General features: G+C 27.1%; 1 protein-coding gene across 3 annotated transcripts in view; it reads right to left on the reverse strand.

Moving 5' to 3' along the window:
- Positions 1–16,257, reverse strand: part of LOC129965389 (irregular chiasm C-roughest protein-like) — a 358,817-nt gene that overhangs the window by 84,658 nt on the left and 257,902 nt on the right. For all 3 annotated transcript variants that reach the window (XM_056079232.1, XM_056079239.1, XM_056079247.1), the window contains exon 5: positions 3,389–3,724. In XM_056079232.1, the coding sequence (XP_055935207.1) occupies positions 3,389–3,724 (336 nt within the window). The remainder of the gene's footprint in view (positions 1–3,388; positions 3,725–16,257) is intronic.

Genomic DNA, 16,257 nt, shown 5'->3' on the forward strand with positions numbered 1-16,257 from the left:
AAACATATAAATTTGTTGATTTAAGTATTAGTTTCAAATTGAAATATTAGGTACATCTCTCTCTCTCTCTCTCTCTCTCTCTCTCTATATATATATATATATATATATATATATATATATATTCAAAATCGATAATACTGATTAAAATTAATCTTCATCATTTCTCAAAGGCACTTAAATTAACATGACGAGAAATAACAGATCTATAAAACATCCCATTCAGTATAACTTCAGTTTATTATAAAAAAAATATGGAATTTTAATGGTAATAGATTTTATTCTCAAATTTCAATTTATTCTTTTTCCCTACTTTTGATTTTTTTTATTTTCTTCAAAGTTATATTCTTGATACATTCTTTCATTTTGAAAATAAAAAATGAAGAGCTAAACTTATCGTTATTTATATAGATTTCCAGTCTTAAATATACGACTGTATTTGGATAAAGTATTCCTTGGATATTTTCGTCTGTCTCCAAAAATCTATCTTTCTTTAAGTTTATCACTCCGCAAATTTGCATCTTAAATTCGACGAAAGAAAGCAATTTTTCCCCAATACCCACTAAAAGCAGCTCGGATTTTGCCCGGGCAATGCACATATCGACGTAACGGAGAAGCAAGAATATTTTCTTGAGTCTTTTTCGTCCTGCTTTCAATCTGTATCGACAAGATATTCTTCCAAGAAAGAATGTTTAGGTTGCTTTGTGTTTTTGTGGAGTGTCAAAGAATGAGCTGGAATATTGGAAGAATATTCGAAAATGTCAAATTTTTGAATCTGCCGGCTGGTTCAATTTCGGAATTTTCTCAGATCATTTTAATGGCTTGAAAACAGTCGGAATTTCTATTTCCAGCATACTTCTAAGGAATTAAAACTTTTTCACTATGGATTCCTTTTATTTCTTTTCGTGGATAATATGTCAAGAAAAGATATTGGTTTTAAAGCTCATGCGTGATAAGAAAACTTTTTTAATGTGTCAATCATGAGAAAAAATAAATTTATAGAAATCTATGCAATTCAAAGTGACTTAAACTGTGAATATCTGTTCTAAATGAATTAGATTTAAAAATTAATGATTCTAAGGCATATCTCCCTTCAAAAGTGTTTAGCACTTTAAAATTTGATTTTTGAAGAGATATGAAAATATCTAACAAATTTATGCTCAGTACAGATTCTTAGTATAAAGATTTAAATAAAAATTCGCTTAAGGATTATGGGAAAATTAATTTCTTAAACAGTAACACAAGAAAGTTAATTATGTCGGTTTCAAAAGAAATTCATGATATTTTCATACCGATACTATGCATTAACTCTGACTTTTGAATTTCTTTCTTTCAATTACGATCTTCAATATCGAATTAGTGCAGATTTTTTTTACACTATACTTTTTTTAATATTTAGTAATGGGTGCATTCATTTGCATCTGTTTTCAAAATAAAATTAATATGCTGAAAATATTTAGAAATAATGCTCTCGCAATTTAATTTTTAAAATAATGCAACAAAAGAATTTCGAATTGAGATTATTTTGGAGGATAAAACCCAATAAATATTGTGCCTTTCCTTATATAGCTTCATTCATGGTATTAGGTATTTTCTTTAGAAATAATTTTAATTATTCTTGCTTCATTACGATACGATCAAAAATAAAATGGATTGTTGGTAAATATCTTTAAAACGATTATATGCGATTCGGTATCATGAGTGATTCTTTAATTAAACAGATCTGACTGATACTTAATCTGGTGAAGTTTATCTTTTCCCAATTAATATGGGACATGATTTCGGAAAGAAAATTGTCGATCAAGATTCTAACCAAGATTAAGACTGGATCCCAATTAGTTTCCGAATGATACATCAAACCGAGGAAATGAAATACGGCAAGTAATTTTGCCAACTTAAATGTATAAATTCAATCTGATAAAAGTTATAAAATTTATTTTGTATTCACATTAGATATTCCCAAAATTGTACAGGACAGAATAAAATAAGTAATCCAAGATAATCCATCAATCATTGTTACGAAAATAATTTTTTTAAAAATAAGAATATAACACACAAATAAGAATCTCCTCTTGTATTTGAAATAATTTAACAACAGTGATTAACGAAATATTCAATTCTTTTGAAAAATTTAAATTATAAATAAAATTAAAAAGTACTAAGTTTGGTAAACCCATGATTTAAATGTATTTTCGGTGTAACTCGGCTACATCTTCATTCTTCCTTAACAAATAATGATTACCTGTTATAAATCCTTTAACTATTAATTCTTCACTGTCAAAAGTATTTGTGGCATTGTTCGAAGGTAATAGAATAAAGGCAGTAAAAATTACAAATTAGAAAAATTTTAATTAAAAAGGAAAAATAACAAACCTTTTTATGACTTGTTCAGTATTATTAGAGATAAGTGATATCGACTTCTTTTATAAGGATAGATTTGCTAAAGATTTTTCAGTACGTGTATTAAGAGAAGTTTGTGTCATCTCTAAGAAATATATCATTTTCTTAAATATTCAAACACATACATTTTGAAAAATGATCAACTTGTGAGAAAACCTTTTGAGTTTTAAGATATTTCGCTTTATGAAATATAAGAAATGATTCAAAGAAATTTACTATTCTAATGCTCAAGTTTTTAACAAATTTCCAATATAATCTGAAATTAGTTTCATATCAGAATCAGATATTTTGTTAAAACCTATCGGCAAATATATTTAAGATTTTTGAAGTATATGCATTATTCAATATCTAGAATGTAATCTGAAAGTTCGTTTTACATAGTACTTTACATATAAACTTCAGTCGGAAAAAAATATTTGTTGTAAAATTTTATACATAAACTCTATTAAAAATCAAAATTTCAGATTAAGTTCTAGGTATTTATGAAGAAAAGATCCATTTTTTATTTGTGTTTTATCATTTAACTTTCTTAAAGTTACTAAAACCGTTATAATCAATTACGGAAAAATCTGAAATTAAGTTAAAATTTAATCTACTGAAACAAAGACATTTTCTTTTTGTATTAATGCCACTGTTTTAGAGAAACCTGAATCAAAATTTCAAAACTTGATCAACTTTATCAGTTACGTTTTTTCCAAACGTAGTAAATATATTCAAATAATGTACTTTAGAATAACAACGCATTAAGGGCGATTTTTTATGAGCAATTTTTTTTTTTTTTATCAATGACATTCTGTAAATTCCTAGTAATGTCATATTATTACAGGATGACTATATATTTAATTTCCTGATAAATTTCGAAAAATAGAGCAATTATTTTAACTATCCCTAAGCAAATAAAATATTTTAGCAAAATACCAATGAAAAGAGTGATATCTTCCACTGTAACAGATTCATCGAGGGGTTCAACCACTAATTAAATGGAGCTTACCTATAACATTGAGCATCATACTGTGCGTAAAGGTCCTGGCCCATCTGTAGTCAACTCGACATCTATAAATACCAGCATCTTTCTCCTGAATGGGCTCAATCCGGAGGATCGTGGGTTTAGTGAAAGTCTCAAAGTATGCCCTGGAGCCTAATGAAGCTCCGGGAAAGTGCTTTGCCTTTTCGAGCGGGCTGTTCCTCGCATCAACGCTGTAAATGGGTGCTCTGGCGTCTTCTTTGTACCACAAAACTAAAGACACTTTATCCTCCGATGAGTGCTGGGTGATGTTACAGGGCAATTCAGCCCGGCCTCCCGTTACAGCATGATATTCAGGAAGCTCTGTAAGAAGGACATGAAAATAACTTAACGACATTAGGGATTCATAAAAGATAATCAACTATTAAAATGTAAGAATGCATGTAGAAATAGCGATTTAATTCAAAGTTTTGAAGATAAGTTTTTCTTAATAGCTTTTATCTTTTATAAAAATAAATTAAAAATAATATAATTACATTATACTCTGCAAAAAAAATCAATTCCAGTATATATTGTGGATTCCATGTTATAAATGTGACTTCCGCTTCATAGAGATTGCCTAACGTGAAACCCAAATTGCACATTTGACAATGCAATTTACTTAGAATAAAGCATTTGATAGTTTCTTCACCATTGTTTTGAGACATTTTTCATATTTGTTTTATAATTTTCAATACTTTGATTAAAATCTTTCTTTTAAGAATACATAATTTAAAATCAAGTGTTTCTTATCACTAGTTGATTATTGAAGTATTTTGATGAATTATTGATGAATCTATACTCAAATATCGGAGTTGGTTGGTTGCTTAAGTTTTTAAAATACCGGAGTTGGTTGGTTGGTTCGTTAAATTTTTAAAATACCGGGGATATATATAACATAAAAATATAATTATTTAACAGATGGGAATTTTTCATATTTATTTTTAATAGAATTGCCTCTAATAACGTTTTGCAGTTAAACGTTCATGGAATATGTTTAATATATATTATATTTCAGTTCAGAGAGTTTTAATAACCATATCCATTCAATCTTTATTCTCTATATGTAAATTAGCTATAGTTCCTTTTTTATTCTACTGATCAATTTGCATACCAATTATTTAAACTTTTGTTATAATAAAACTGCTCCAGGGGAAATGGTTACGTGTTTTATATTTTTTGTTTTATTTTAAGTATTGTAAATTTAATATGCAGCATTTATTGCTTTTTAACAAAAATTGATTTCATATGAGTTTTACAAATTTAATTAAACATTATCTGCAAATAAATGCTAAATTTTAAGAGGCTTAAAACTAATATTGGAGGCATAAAAATACAGAATTTTTTAAATGCATTTGTTTATAAAATATACTACCATATTAAATGTAAGTGCAGCTGATAAAAAAACATAACAGATCTGAACTTTTAAATAATATTTTTATGGATATTTTTGCACAAATAAAGATTACTTATCGCAACTTAACTTAATATTAATCATATTTTACATATTTTCGTGCGTTTTTACAATCTATTTAGCATTTCTTACCAATTAGAATTTTTAAAGTAATAATTCTAAAAGTAGCTCAAAATAATTTTGATTGATTTTAAGGCAATATTTAAAGTTTAATTTTCACAAAAAACTGATGAAACTATAATTCAGTCTATTCGAAGCTTTTAAGTATGACTTCTTGTAATTAATTTAATTCATGTTCCAAAGTATTGACTGAAGATTGGATCATGACGTCAATTCTGGAAACACAAAGACAGCTCTTCTTCAGGAAAAAAATGTTGCACCTCAAAACTCAATTTTAAGCCCGAAAAACAAAAATTACTTTCGTAGCGTATTTTTTCCCTCGCCGTAAAGTGTCGTTTCCTTTCCCAAGGACAAAGGAGAGGACGAGATTCCACCCTAAAGAGGAGTCCTTCAACAACGGATTTCAGTTGACACTTTTTCAAGGAGCCACCATCTTGTGTGCCAACCAAGTACTTATGGCTCTTTGTCTGCGATAATTAGAGTAGATCGATTTTGTCACATTGTATTGAAGGGAGCAGCATTCTTTGAAATTCGTTACTGCAGGCAGTATTTGTGTGAGGCAATTTTTGCTAAAGCAATTATGGACTGTGAAGTTTTTATAAATTGAGGTTATGTAGTTACTTCAATTTTTGATGCATCCCTAATTAGGAACGAACCTCTTAGAAATATGCTCATCCGTATGCAATATTATGTAAAAATTTAATATCCTAAAGGAAAAGATGAATCTAAAGATACGAATAAATACAAATTTGACTGAGATTGTCTTTGAGAAAACAAAATACCTGTAATGTAAACGCATCTTGTTTCATATGTCCAACATAGGCTGAATTTAAAAAAAAAACAAACAAACAATTGAAACACTTTTCAATTTCATTGAAGTTTATAATTTAGTGAAAGATGAATAGATTATTATAAAAATCCTCCTTTATGTATAATGAACAACATAATAAATTTTTTTTACAGAAACAAACAGCAATAAAATAAAAGCATACATTTTTTTTTTTAAGTTTTTTGTAAGGAATTTAAAAATAATGATCCGCAAATGATTTTGTGAATTTTATTTCTTGACTTTTTTTATACTTAAAATTGATAATTATGCAAGCATACGCCTACTACTCAGCCAAGTAATAATTGAATCAACATGGAATTATGCATGGAGTTTGGAGATATGAAGATTTTATCCCATTTAAAATATATTTTGAGATATTTGGAAAAAAAATTTCAGGGTAACTAATAATTTTTTTGAAGTTAATATTTTTCTAATTTGGTAAAGTGTATGAAAAAGGGAAATCTAAGATTTTTCTATAGCTATCATATTTTAGGAATATTTCAAGTAAAGAGTAAATTTAGATTGTTTCATCCTGTTTTGAAGATATAGAAGGAGACAAAAATTTATTCAAGAAGAAATATATAACGAGGAATTGATTTTATATATAATTTTAAATTTATATGCAACTCTCAGTTTAATACATGTTTGTACTGATTTCTTGCATGAAACATGAAAATCAAATAACTTATAGAATATGAAATCATATTGTAATCGCATTTCTATAAATGCACCAGACGATTAAATATCAGGTAATTCATATTCCTCATAATTATCAAACTAATTCAATCATTTCACAAAATATGTTTACCACTGATCTTAATTAATAAACACTCATATATCCAAAAATTATTTCCTTTAAAAATATTTTAATTTCAAAATTTATGTGAATGAAAAAAGTAATAATAATGTAAATAAAAGTAATAAAATGTAATGTAAGTAATAAATGTAATAAAAGTAATAAAAAAGTAATTTAATAATGTAGTAGTATGTTGGAGAGTAAAGTAGTATGAGAATTTTTTTAATTAAATAGAAATCATATATAATTAATGTCGGAGATTTGCTATTTTTTAGGGTGGATGGGGGTATCAAGGTAAGGTTAAAAACTTTGTTATAAAAATGAAAGAAGTTGAATTTCAATAATAAATATTTAACAAAAGTATTCCAATAAAAATGAAGGAAGGTGAGTTCCAATAATAAAAATTTCCAATAATAAAGTATTCAAAATAATAAATAAATATTTGAATTTTAGAAACATACTTAAAATTTAAATCAGATTCTCATGTAAATAGTATGAAAGAAAAAGAAACTATCGACATCTATATGTAATCATTACAAATATAATAAGAGGAGCAACAAAGAGTTCCTTTAATTCAGAAGGAAATCTTTATTTGTTCTGCTTATTTGCTCCCATTCGTAAGAATCATTGATCTCTTCATTGCAAAGTGCCACGTTTGCCTGACAGGTACATTTGCATTTCCGAAATATAAGCATTTGAACTCTAGTGGGTAAAAGGTAATTAAGACATCGTTAGGTGATGTTGTAATTTAGGGTTGCTGTGAACCTCATTAAGGTAGGGGGGAGCTTATTAGGCTCAGCACGTCATGCCAGATAAAATCCTGTAGATTCTACTCACCCTGGTATTTAAAGGAGTGATTTTTATACAGGTGGATGTGAAAGGGATAATTAGATTTAAAAAAGGGGAAAAAAGAAAAAAAAAACGTTTAAATTCTGCTGTATATTAGGCAGTTTTCTACAAAGCAGTGCAAAATGTTGAGAAAATTCATCTCATTTCGTAATTTAATTTTTCAAAGAATAATAAAACAAGGTAATGCTTAAATTATTCTGTAATTAAAGCAAATAAAATTGCATCTCTCTATAATTAAAAATTCTTTACAAGAGCTTTATTTATAATTTTGGATGCACTAGATTATTTTTTTTTCAAAAAGAAGCAAACTTCAAGGAATGAAGTTAGCAAGCTAGTAGAAATTTAAATAAACACACGCGCAATTTTTAAAAAAATAGCACATGTAGAAATATAATACTTTAAGCTGAAATAACAGATATTTGCCGCCGAGGGACATTTTTAGCTGATATTTTCTGTTATTAAGTAGAACCTATTGTTATTTTTTTAAAATGTTATTACATCCTGAAAAATCTCAGAAATAAATTAATAATTAAGCAGTCCTGTTGTGAAATTAAATTAGAAAACAACACGGTGATTATAAAAAATAAGTAAATATTTTGATTGTTGATGTATTTGAAAGAATGTAGAATCTAAATTCCAGAATCTGTTAATATGCATTTTATTAAATTTTATCCTTGTTTCAAACGCAAGCTTTATTTTTTCGCATATAATTTAGAATTAATTTCGACAACTTATTTTGATTCTATTTTGGGCATTTTGTTATATTGTGTTTTTTCTTCAGTGATTAATCTTTACAAAAATTAATTTATTATATCCATAGAAAGCGGACAAGAATTATTTTGTTTAAATTTTATATCTTAAAATAACTTTTTGCCTGTATAAAAATCTCAAAAACAAATACAAATAAATAATATTCTTATTATATTTATGTCTCACTGTCACTCCGTATATAATATATATATATATATATATATATATATATATATATATATATATATATATATATATATATATAGGTAGAGTCACAGGTAGACATATAGATATATGATTCGGGATTTTTCTAAACTTCCTGATATCCATTTAGAAAAATATTTATTATTTTGAAGAGAAATGTATGCACATTATTGAAAATGAGCACACCTCTATATTCATCTATTCTATCTTCACTATAAAATCATTAGAATTGTGAGATAAACGAAATCTACATTTTATTCAGAATTCAAATATTACTTAACTTTTGCAGTGATTTAAGATTTTTAAAAAAGAAAATGAATTTTTATATTTTTAAGACGGATTCATACTTAAATGAAATATACAAAAAAATTAATTAGTACAAATTAAAAAATAATTAGTAATTTATTCTTCATCATCTAACAATTCCATTTAAATGGTTTTCATTAAATGTTTTTGAAAAAAAATTATGCATTTAATTCAAAATAGATATAGGTCTATAACCGTATATAAAAAATATCATGAAATCAATGAAAAACAATAGGATTTAATGGAATATATTGTCATTCTTCAAAACACTACTGTCCTTAAATATTTGCATTGATTATATAGGAAGGGAGAATAGGGGGTAAAAGGGAACCGAGTTACAAAAGTTATTTCAGAATGAAGTTTGTATTTTATATCAAAAAAATTAACCAGTCAAATATTTTAAAATACATTTTAAATGCCATTCTAACAGTTTACTGGCACCAATAAAAATATGGAACTTTAAAATGCATTTATTTATGTTTTTATCTTAATTGTCGAAGCAATCGAGTGATTTCTCTTCGGTAACTTGTTAACGGGTCAACAAATTTGAAGTACCCAAACTCTTTTGTTGAATCACGCTTAAAATTGAATAGGGAATTCTTCACTCAAAGTTGATGATAAAGAAATCAGATGAAAAAAAAAATGTGAGAAAACGAGTGAAAAAAAAGGCGACAATTTACTTAAAAGTTGAAGTACGCTATTACGGGCCTGAAAAAATAGTATAAAATGCTAGCTGTGTTAGGAGAGAGTGATTTTTAAATAATCGTATTTCGACCAAACAGAGCGCAAAAATGTTAGAAGAGAGAAAATAAAACTACAAAACAAAAGATAAAAGCGAATCACTTAGCAGCTTTTAAAGGTGCACTTCAACAGAAAGAAGGCTTCCAACGAACACTTAAAGCACTGCAGAGAATACAACAAAAACTAGAATCTTCAATTTTCGATAAATATTTGACAGCGCGTGTAAAAAGCCGTTACTTCCAACTTTTCAAAAGACTCAATTTACTAACAAAAATACCTATTCTTGTTCTTTTATTTTGTAGAAATTTCACTGAAACTGCAAAAGATTAAATGAAAATCTAAACAAATGTATTTTTTTTCATATTTATAGAGTTTTTTTTTTTTTTTATTTGTCGTAAAATCTCGTAAAAGAGAAATTTTGTTGACAAAACATAGCGTGTTTATATGCTTTCATTCGCTGTCTTATTTGAAATAAGTTTAATATGACGCTCTCTTAGCAGTTCATTGCACATGCTTTAGAAAACTGAAAGGATTTTGAAAATCAACATTTTGCTTATATTTACAACAAAAAGCTTCGAAATACTTGGCGTAAAATTAGTATTTATATCATAAGAACACATTTGTAAAAAAAAAAAAAAAAAAAAAAGACTATATAGCATTTTTCACTGAAAAACAAGCAAAAATCTCAGGAGAGAGGATTACATTTAAAGCTTCTTTGATAGAAGTTTCTTTTCAATAAATGGCTAGATTTATTATCAAATTGTTAATATTCTAACTATTGTATGAGTAAATATTATAATGAAGGAAATGATATAAAGATGAAATATGTATTGAGAGAAATGAAAAGGTAATGGAACCTTTTATTTGAGATGGCGTTTCATCGTATTAATATTTTTGCTGCACTAAAATATGAAAATGTTTTACTAGTTTTCAGTAATTGTATAACTGAAATAAAAAAATATGAATAAATAATACAATGATTAGACATATATAGAGATAAGTGAAAAAGTAATGAAATATTTGTTTTATAATGATGTTTCGATATATAAATATTTTTTGCTCTTTCGCAACTATAAAAATGAATTACCATTAATTTTCTGTAAAAGTTACTTCAGAATCTGCAGACAGATATTATGAAGAAAATTTATAAAATATTTCACCTTTGAAATATTTTAAATAAATATTTCAGTATTTAATAGTTATTCAATAATACCAGTCTTGGAATATTAATTCAAAATACTTTCATAAATTTTTACTTATCATAATTTTACATTTTATCCTTAATCAATTTGCGCTTATTGCGAACATTACAAATAAAAAATTATTATTTTGGTGAAAATCAGCTGGAATTTCACTTTTAATTCGATTTAAAGAGTATTTGGCTTACAAAGAGGAAACGTATAGAAAACGCAATAAAGTATTGCGGTAAATATTGATGCTCTTTTTATCATTCTATTTAATTTAATTAATAAGGCATTTGATTGAGCATGGTGTCCTTGTCTAGACTTATCTATCTCCAGTGACACGAAAGCTCCAAATCCTTCTAATGTCGATTTTATCATAGATAGTCAAACAAAGAATGGAATTCTATTTAATGCATTAAGGAGAGTACTTAGAACATGTAAAATGTAACAACCATAAAACTGCTTTAAAAAATATAATTCTTAATAGAATTGAGCTGTTGATTAGTTTTTTAAAGAATTCTTTATGCATTTCAAAGAAAACTGTTTCAATACAGTGATTGATTTTTTTTTGAAAAAAAAAACAAACAATCAGCTGTAGAAATTTTATTCTGCTATCGCAATAGAAAATAATTCGGAAATTTGCAAAAAAAATGATCTAATCGAATTCAGATGTTTAGAAAATATTCTTATATAATATAATTAAAAAAAGAATAGAATGGGAAAATGCATTATTAGTTTAAGGAAAAAACAAAAAAAACAGACGAACCTATTTGATAAAACAATTCGTGAAACATTATTACTTGTTTTATTGTACTAATAGTGAGAAATTTTTTAATGAATTATTTATTCCTCAAATTAACAGTAAGATACTTCTAAGTAAATATTCGAAATTTAATTAAATTTACCGATTAAAAATAATTAAATTTTGAACCTATTAATAATAGAACAATGCAATTGAGAATGCATAAAATAACAAAATTTCAAGCCTTCACCACTTTAGAAAATGAGAGGGAAATATTTTGAACAATTCTATCTTTAAAAACATGAAAAAATTTGACTTAAATAAAAGTAAACAAATGTTAAATAATTGCAAGGAGAATATAAAACGACATGTGGATGAAATCGCCGAATGTTTGATACTAATTATGTATAATGAACAACATATCATGCTTGATTAATTAAATTGTGTACCTTTTTCAAGCTTACAGATTATAACTTTCGGCGCATTATTTATTAGAGAGAAACCTTATTTTTGTATAAAAGAAATACCAAAGACGATTAATTGTTATGAGGTTATGACTTTTAAGCATTCGTAGAAAATATCTTTGAAATAATTACTTTAAAATATAAAGAGACTTACAAACGAAAAATTATTAGTTTATTTAAAAGGTAATTGAAAAAGCATTTTATCAACAAGCATTTTTTTTAATAGAAGCTAAGGGATTTAGACTTTATGTTGGAATTTATACACCAAGCCATTGATTAAACAAGAGCATTATAATATTCATAAACTTGAGGATTAGCATTGTCGGAGTCATTAAAAACTTTTAATTCCTGATACCGAAGAAAAATTATTGTAGATCCTTAAATTAAAGTCCCTTCTTTAATTTTAATGGACTTTTAGCAGAGATCGGCTTTACGGCATAAAGAACGTTCATCTGCAGTAGAAATCGTAAGCCAATTTACAGTATGGAAGCCAATGTCAAGACCTAAAACTAATCCGCTTATCCTGCGAGAAAAATTTTCCAGCTATGTATATATTAGGTGTAAAAGATGCCGAAGAGTTAAAGACTCTCTTACTACTCTGGTTTAAGAAGATTTGTGTGCCCATGATTTTTATTTTTGAAAGTAAAAATGAGAGTTTTTATTATCATTGAAGTATGAATGATGTGAATTGTAATTAGTATTATATTTTTATTTCGAAGGATCAGAATTTAAGCAGATTAGGAAAATAAGCTGACATGCGTTAAATAGAATTTTCTTTCGGAAAAACCAAAATCGACCCATTTGATTATTGTCTGTTTCAAATAATTGTACAGCAGCATTTACAGATTTTGAGATATATGCAGGAAAATATCATCTTGTCTTAAGAAATTGCTTTTTTAATAAAATACTTTTTTCTTCTTAGTTATAATTCTCTCATTTTGTTTTCAGATAAAGATAACCTTCTGTTTCCATACGTAAAAGATGATGCGTAAAATACGAAACATAATTACGGTTTAAGTTGTAATTCTTCATACGTGTCATGTGTCTCACATAGGGAATGATATCTGAAATTTATCGTGTCAAATCATTGGTATTATATACAAGATAAGCAATTTCGTTTGCAGGGATGATAATCCGTATTATAATCTTTGTAATTTTATCAGTGTTTTCAAAGCTGAAAATTTTTCCTAAAAACTAAACGGATATTAAAAGAACCACATTGATACTTAGTAAAGAGAAGTTTAGCTTATGAGAGATTAAAAAAGAATGCTGTATTTTGACTTTTGGAAGAAATATTACCTTTTTTCATGAGTCAAATTCAGAATTGGCTGTTTCATTATTGTAATTTCAGGAAAAAATTATTTCAAATAATAGTTTTTAATAATAATTTTCTTCGTCTTTATAATAAGTACTGAGTGTAAAAAATTAATTAAATAAACTCATTGAAATTATGATTCTTTTAGTTTTCTATTATTTTTTTAAATATGCTAATTTAGCAAATTTCCTTCTTGCTTTAAACGAATAAAAAATATTAATGCAGATAAAAAATGTTTGTTAAACATTTACAGAAATTCAAAACACATATCAAATTATAGATTTCATACGACCTTTAATGAGTCTGAGTCTGACCTGAGTTCTGAATTTAATAAGAAATCCCTCCCACGATTTCATGAAACAAGACAGAAAAGCAATAAAACGATTTATTGGTCAATGATCGATTTTTATCACATCATCAAATGCTAATTTCTGTGATAATTTGAGTTTTTTTTAAGGATAAAGAAAGGATAAAAGATTTAGCTTAGATGCTATAAAATGTATAACATTTCAACTATTAAGAATTTTTTAGTATAACCCTGATGCACAAAGTCCATGTTAATAGCATCATTCCGCGCTTGATAGATGTAGAATATCTCACTGATGTGATTTCTACCTTTAACGATGAGTTCCACTGTGGGCTCATCCTATATGACAAGTACATAAATGTTTACTCATACATCATGCATCATAGTTATTCAGGTATTACTGTTGATGTCACATAGTCGTTTAATCACAAGAGGTTTGAGATCTTTGGTAATATTATACCTGACTGCCTGGTTAGTTTGATACGTTAGAGTAAAGCTATGAGGATAAAATTGTATACATTTTTTATTTGTTTTATCAGTCCTCTCAATTAGTATTTCTTCCGATTTATTTCTAAGCCACAAAATAATATCATGAGTACGGATACTACAAGAGATATAATTGAGAGACACATTTTCTAGATGAACATTAAAGCTAGCGCTTTATCTTGATGTTATATATTCTAGAAGTATCATCCAATTTAAAGGCATGTATACTGTGGGTAATAAATTTTGTGACAGTAAATAAATTGTCTGAAATGATGAAAAAAACCCATTTCTTAGAGAATCCCTAGCCTTTAATATCATTAAATGTAATTTAAATAATAAATTAGCCTCCAATCAATGTTTCTGTAGAGCTAAAAAATATCGGTATTGTGTCTTGAACTGTTTGAGTTACTAGCATTCCTAAATCATGACCAGCCTTTCGTATAATAAATATGGATATTAATTCATTTACTTTGTATGCCAAATTTGCCGGCGTCCTGGCATAGGGGAGTGCGTCTTTTCCGCGATCTGGGATTCCTGGGTTCGAATCCCAATTTGGGCATCGTTGTTCTTCATCTGTTCTATCTGTGAGATGTGTGAATGTGCTCACTCCCCTGTAAAAAGGGCCTGTTCAAGCGAATATGATGCGTGAGTAGCCAAAATCGTACTCTTGGTCCTAGTTGACGCTACTAAAAAACAAGAGATGCTCTCTTTCGGCTTAAAATCGCTGGTTTCGATCAGCGGGGTTTATCCATGCCCAGTGCCATCATAAACAACAACAGCCATATTTAATTAACTTTTTTCTATAAATAAGTTGATTCAAAATAATTAGTAAAAGTATTTAGCGAAAATATAACTTCTATCTATAACAAAATCTAAATTACACTGAAATTCACGACAAGAAATATAGCCAATCGGACCAATTATTTCTTTACATTAGATAGTATATTCGATTATTAATATGATATAGAAAGTTATAAAATAAATCTTTGTCCTAATATGAACACATTAGGTAAGATTTTATTGCAACAGCAATGCATCAATGATTTTTTAATTTCTCGGACAAATGATTTTCACGGGTTGGGAATCGGTATATTTTCAACCACATCTTCAGATATTTTAGGGTTTATATGCCCATCCGTTCCTATTACATTTTAGAATTATATCATGATTTTACTGTACAGAATATAATAACGTTTCACTCTGTTTTAAAAATATTTGAAGTCATTTGCAAATGCTGATTCTAAGCAATGATTTAAAAAAACGGCAGTGAGGGAATTAACTATTGGTTTGGAATAAAGGGTGATTCATAATTCCCTCCATGTCTCTTAATGGTTTAAATTAAATTCTTGAAAATTCTAAAGCTTATTGGAAATGCATTACATTGTTTTATCAATAATGTTTCAACTATTGTCAAGCACGATATATAATTTTTAGAAAATGTGATTCCAACCTATGTGGGAAAGTTTATTATCAAGTATTTCGTCGTGGTTTTTTGAATTTGCCCCAAAAGCACTTTGATTTAACCGTCTGAACGTCTGAGCTGATTTATGGAACTCTGATTTCTTTCTGTGAGTTAACTTAAAATACAGAAATCACTTCTATTTTCTATCATCAGAGATAGAAAAGAAGAAAAGATAGAAAATCTATCATCAGAGATAGATTTTCAGAAATACTCGTCATTATTTTAGTTGCAGAAATTTAAGAGAGTTTCTTGTAAAGCACAATTAATCTATGCTGTTTCATTTTAAGAGGTGCATCAAAATGAGAAATCTTAGAGAATATTTTTTTTTGCATTATTAATCATAAAAATAAGGAGTTTCTGTCAAATGAGCAGGAAAATCTTTTCCACCTTTTAAATTAATTAGAAATTTCGTCGTTTGTTTTTTTAGAACACCATTTTTGTCTCCCCTCATTAGACATGAAACTATTCATTATAATTCGTGAATATAATAAAGATTTAAAGGTTCAACTTTGCTATTGGAGAAAAGAAGAAAAAGAATGATCAAAAACTTTAGAGTCCTTTGTCCCATAATTATCTAAATCTTCACATTTTGTAGCTGAACTGATATCGCTATATATATTCGTCATCATATATTCCTATGCATTTTTCAATAGTATAAGGCTCATTTGATAATAAATCAGCAAACAAGCACAATAATTATAACACTCCTTCTTTAAAAGATTCAAATAACTCGTTCGAACTATCAAAATGAAGCTACAAAAATCTTACGTAGAAAGTGAAACATTAACAGATTCTTAAAAGAAAATAAACTTGCAAAAATTATTTACAAAAAAAACTCTTTTTGATTGAAATAATGTTCCAACGGAAGAATAAATGAAGATGCCGATG

Source organism: Argiope bruennichi, chromosome 1 (genome assembly GCF_947563725.1).
Source record: "Argiope bruennichi chromosome 1, qqArgBrue1.1, whole genome shotgun sequence".
Taxonomy (NCBI): Eukaryota; Metazoa; Arthropoda; class Arachnida; order Araneae; family Araneidae; genus Argiope; species Argiope bruennichi.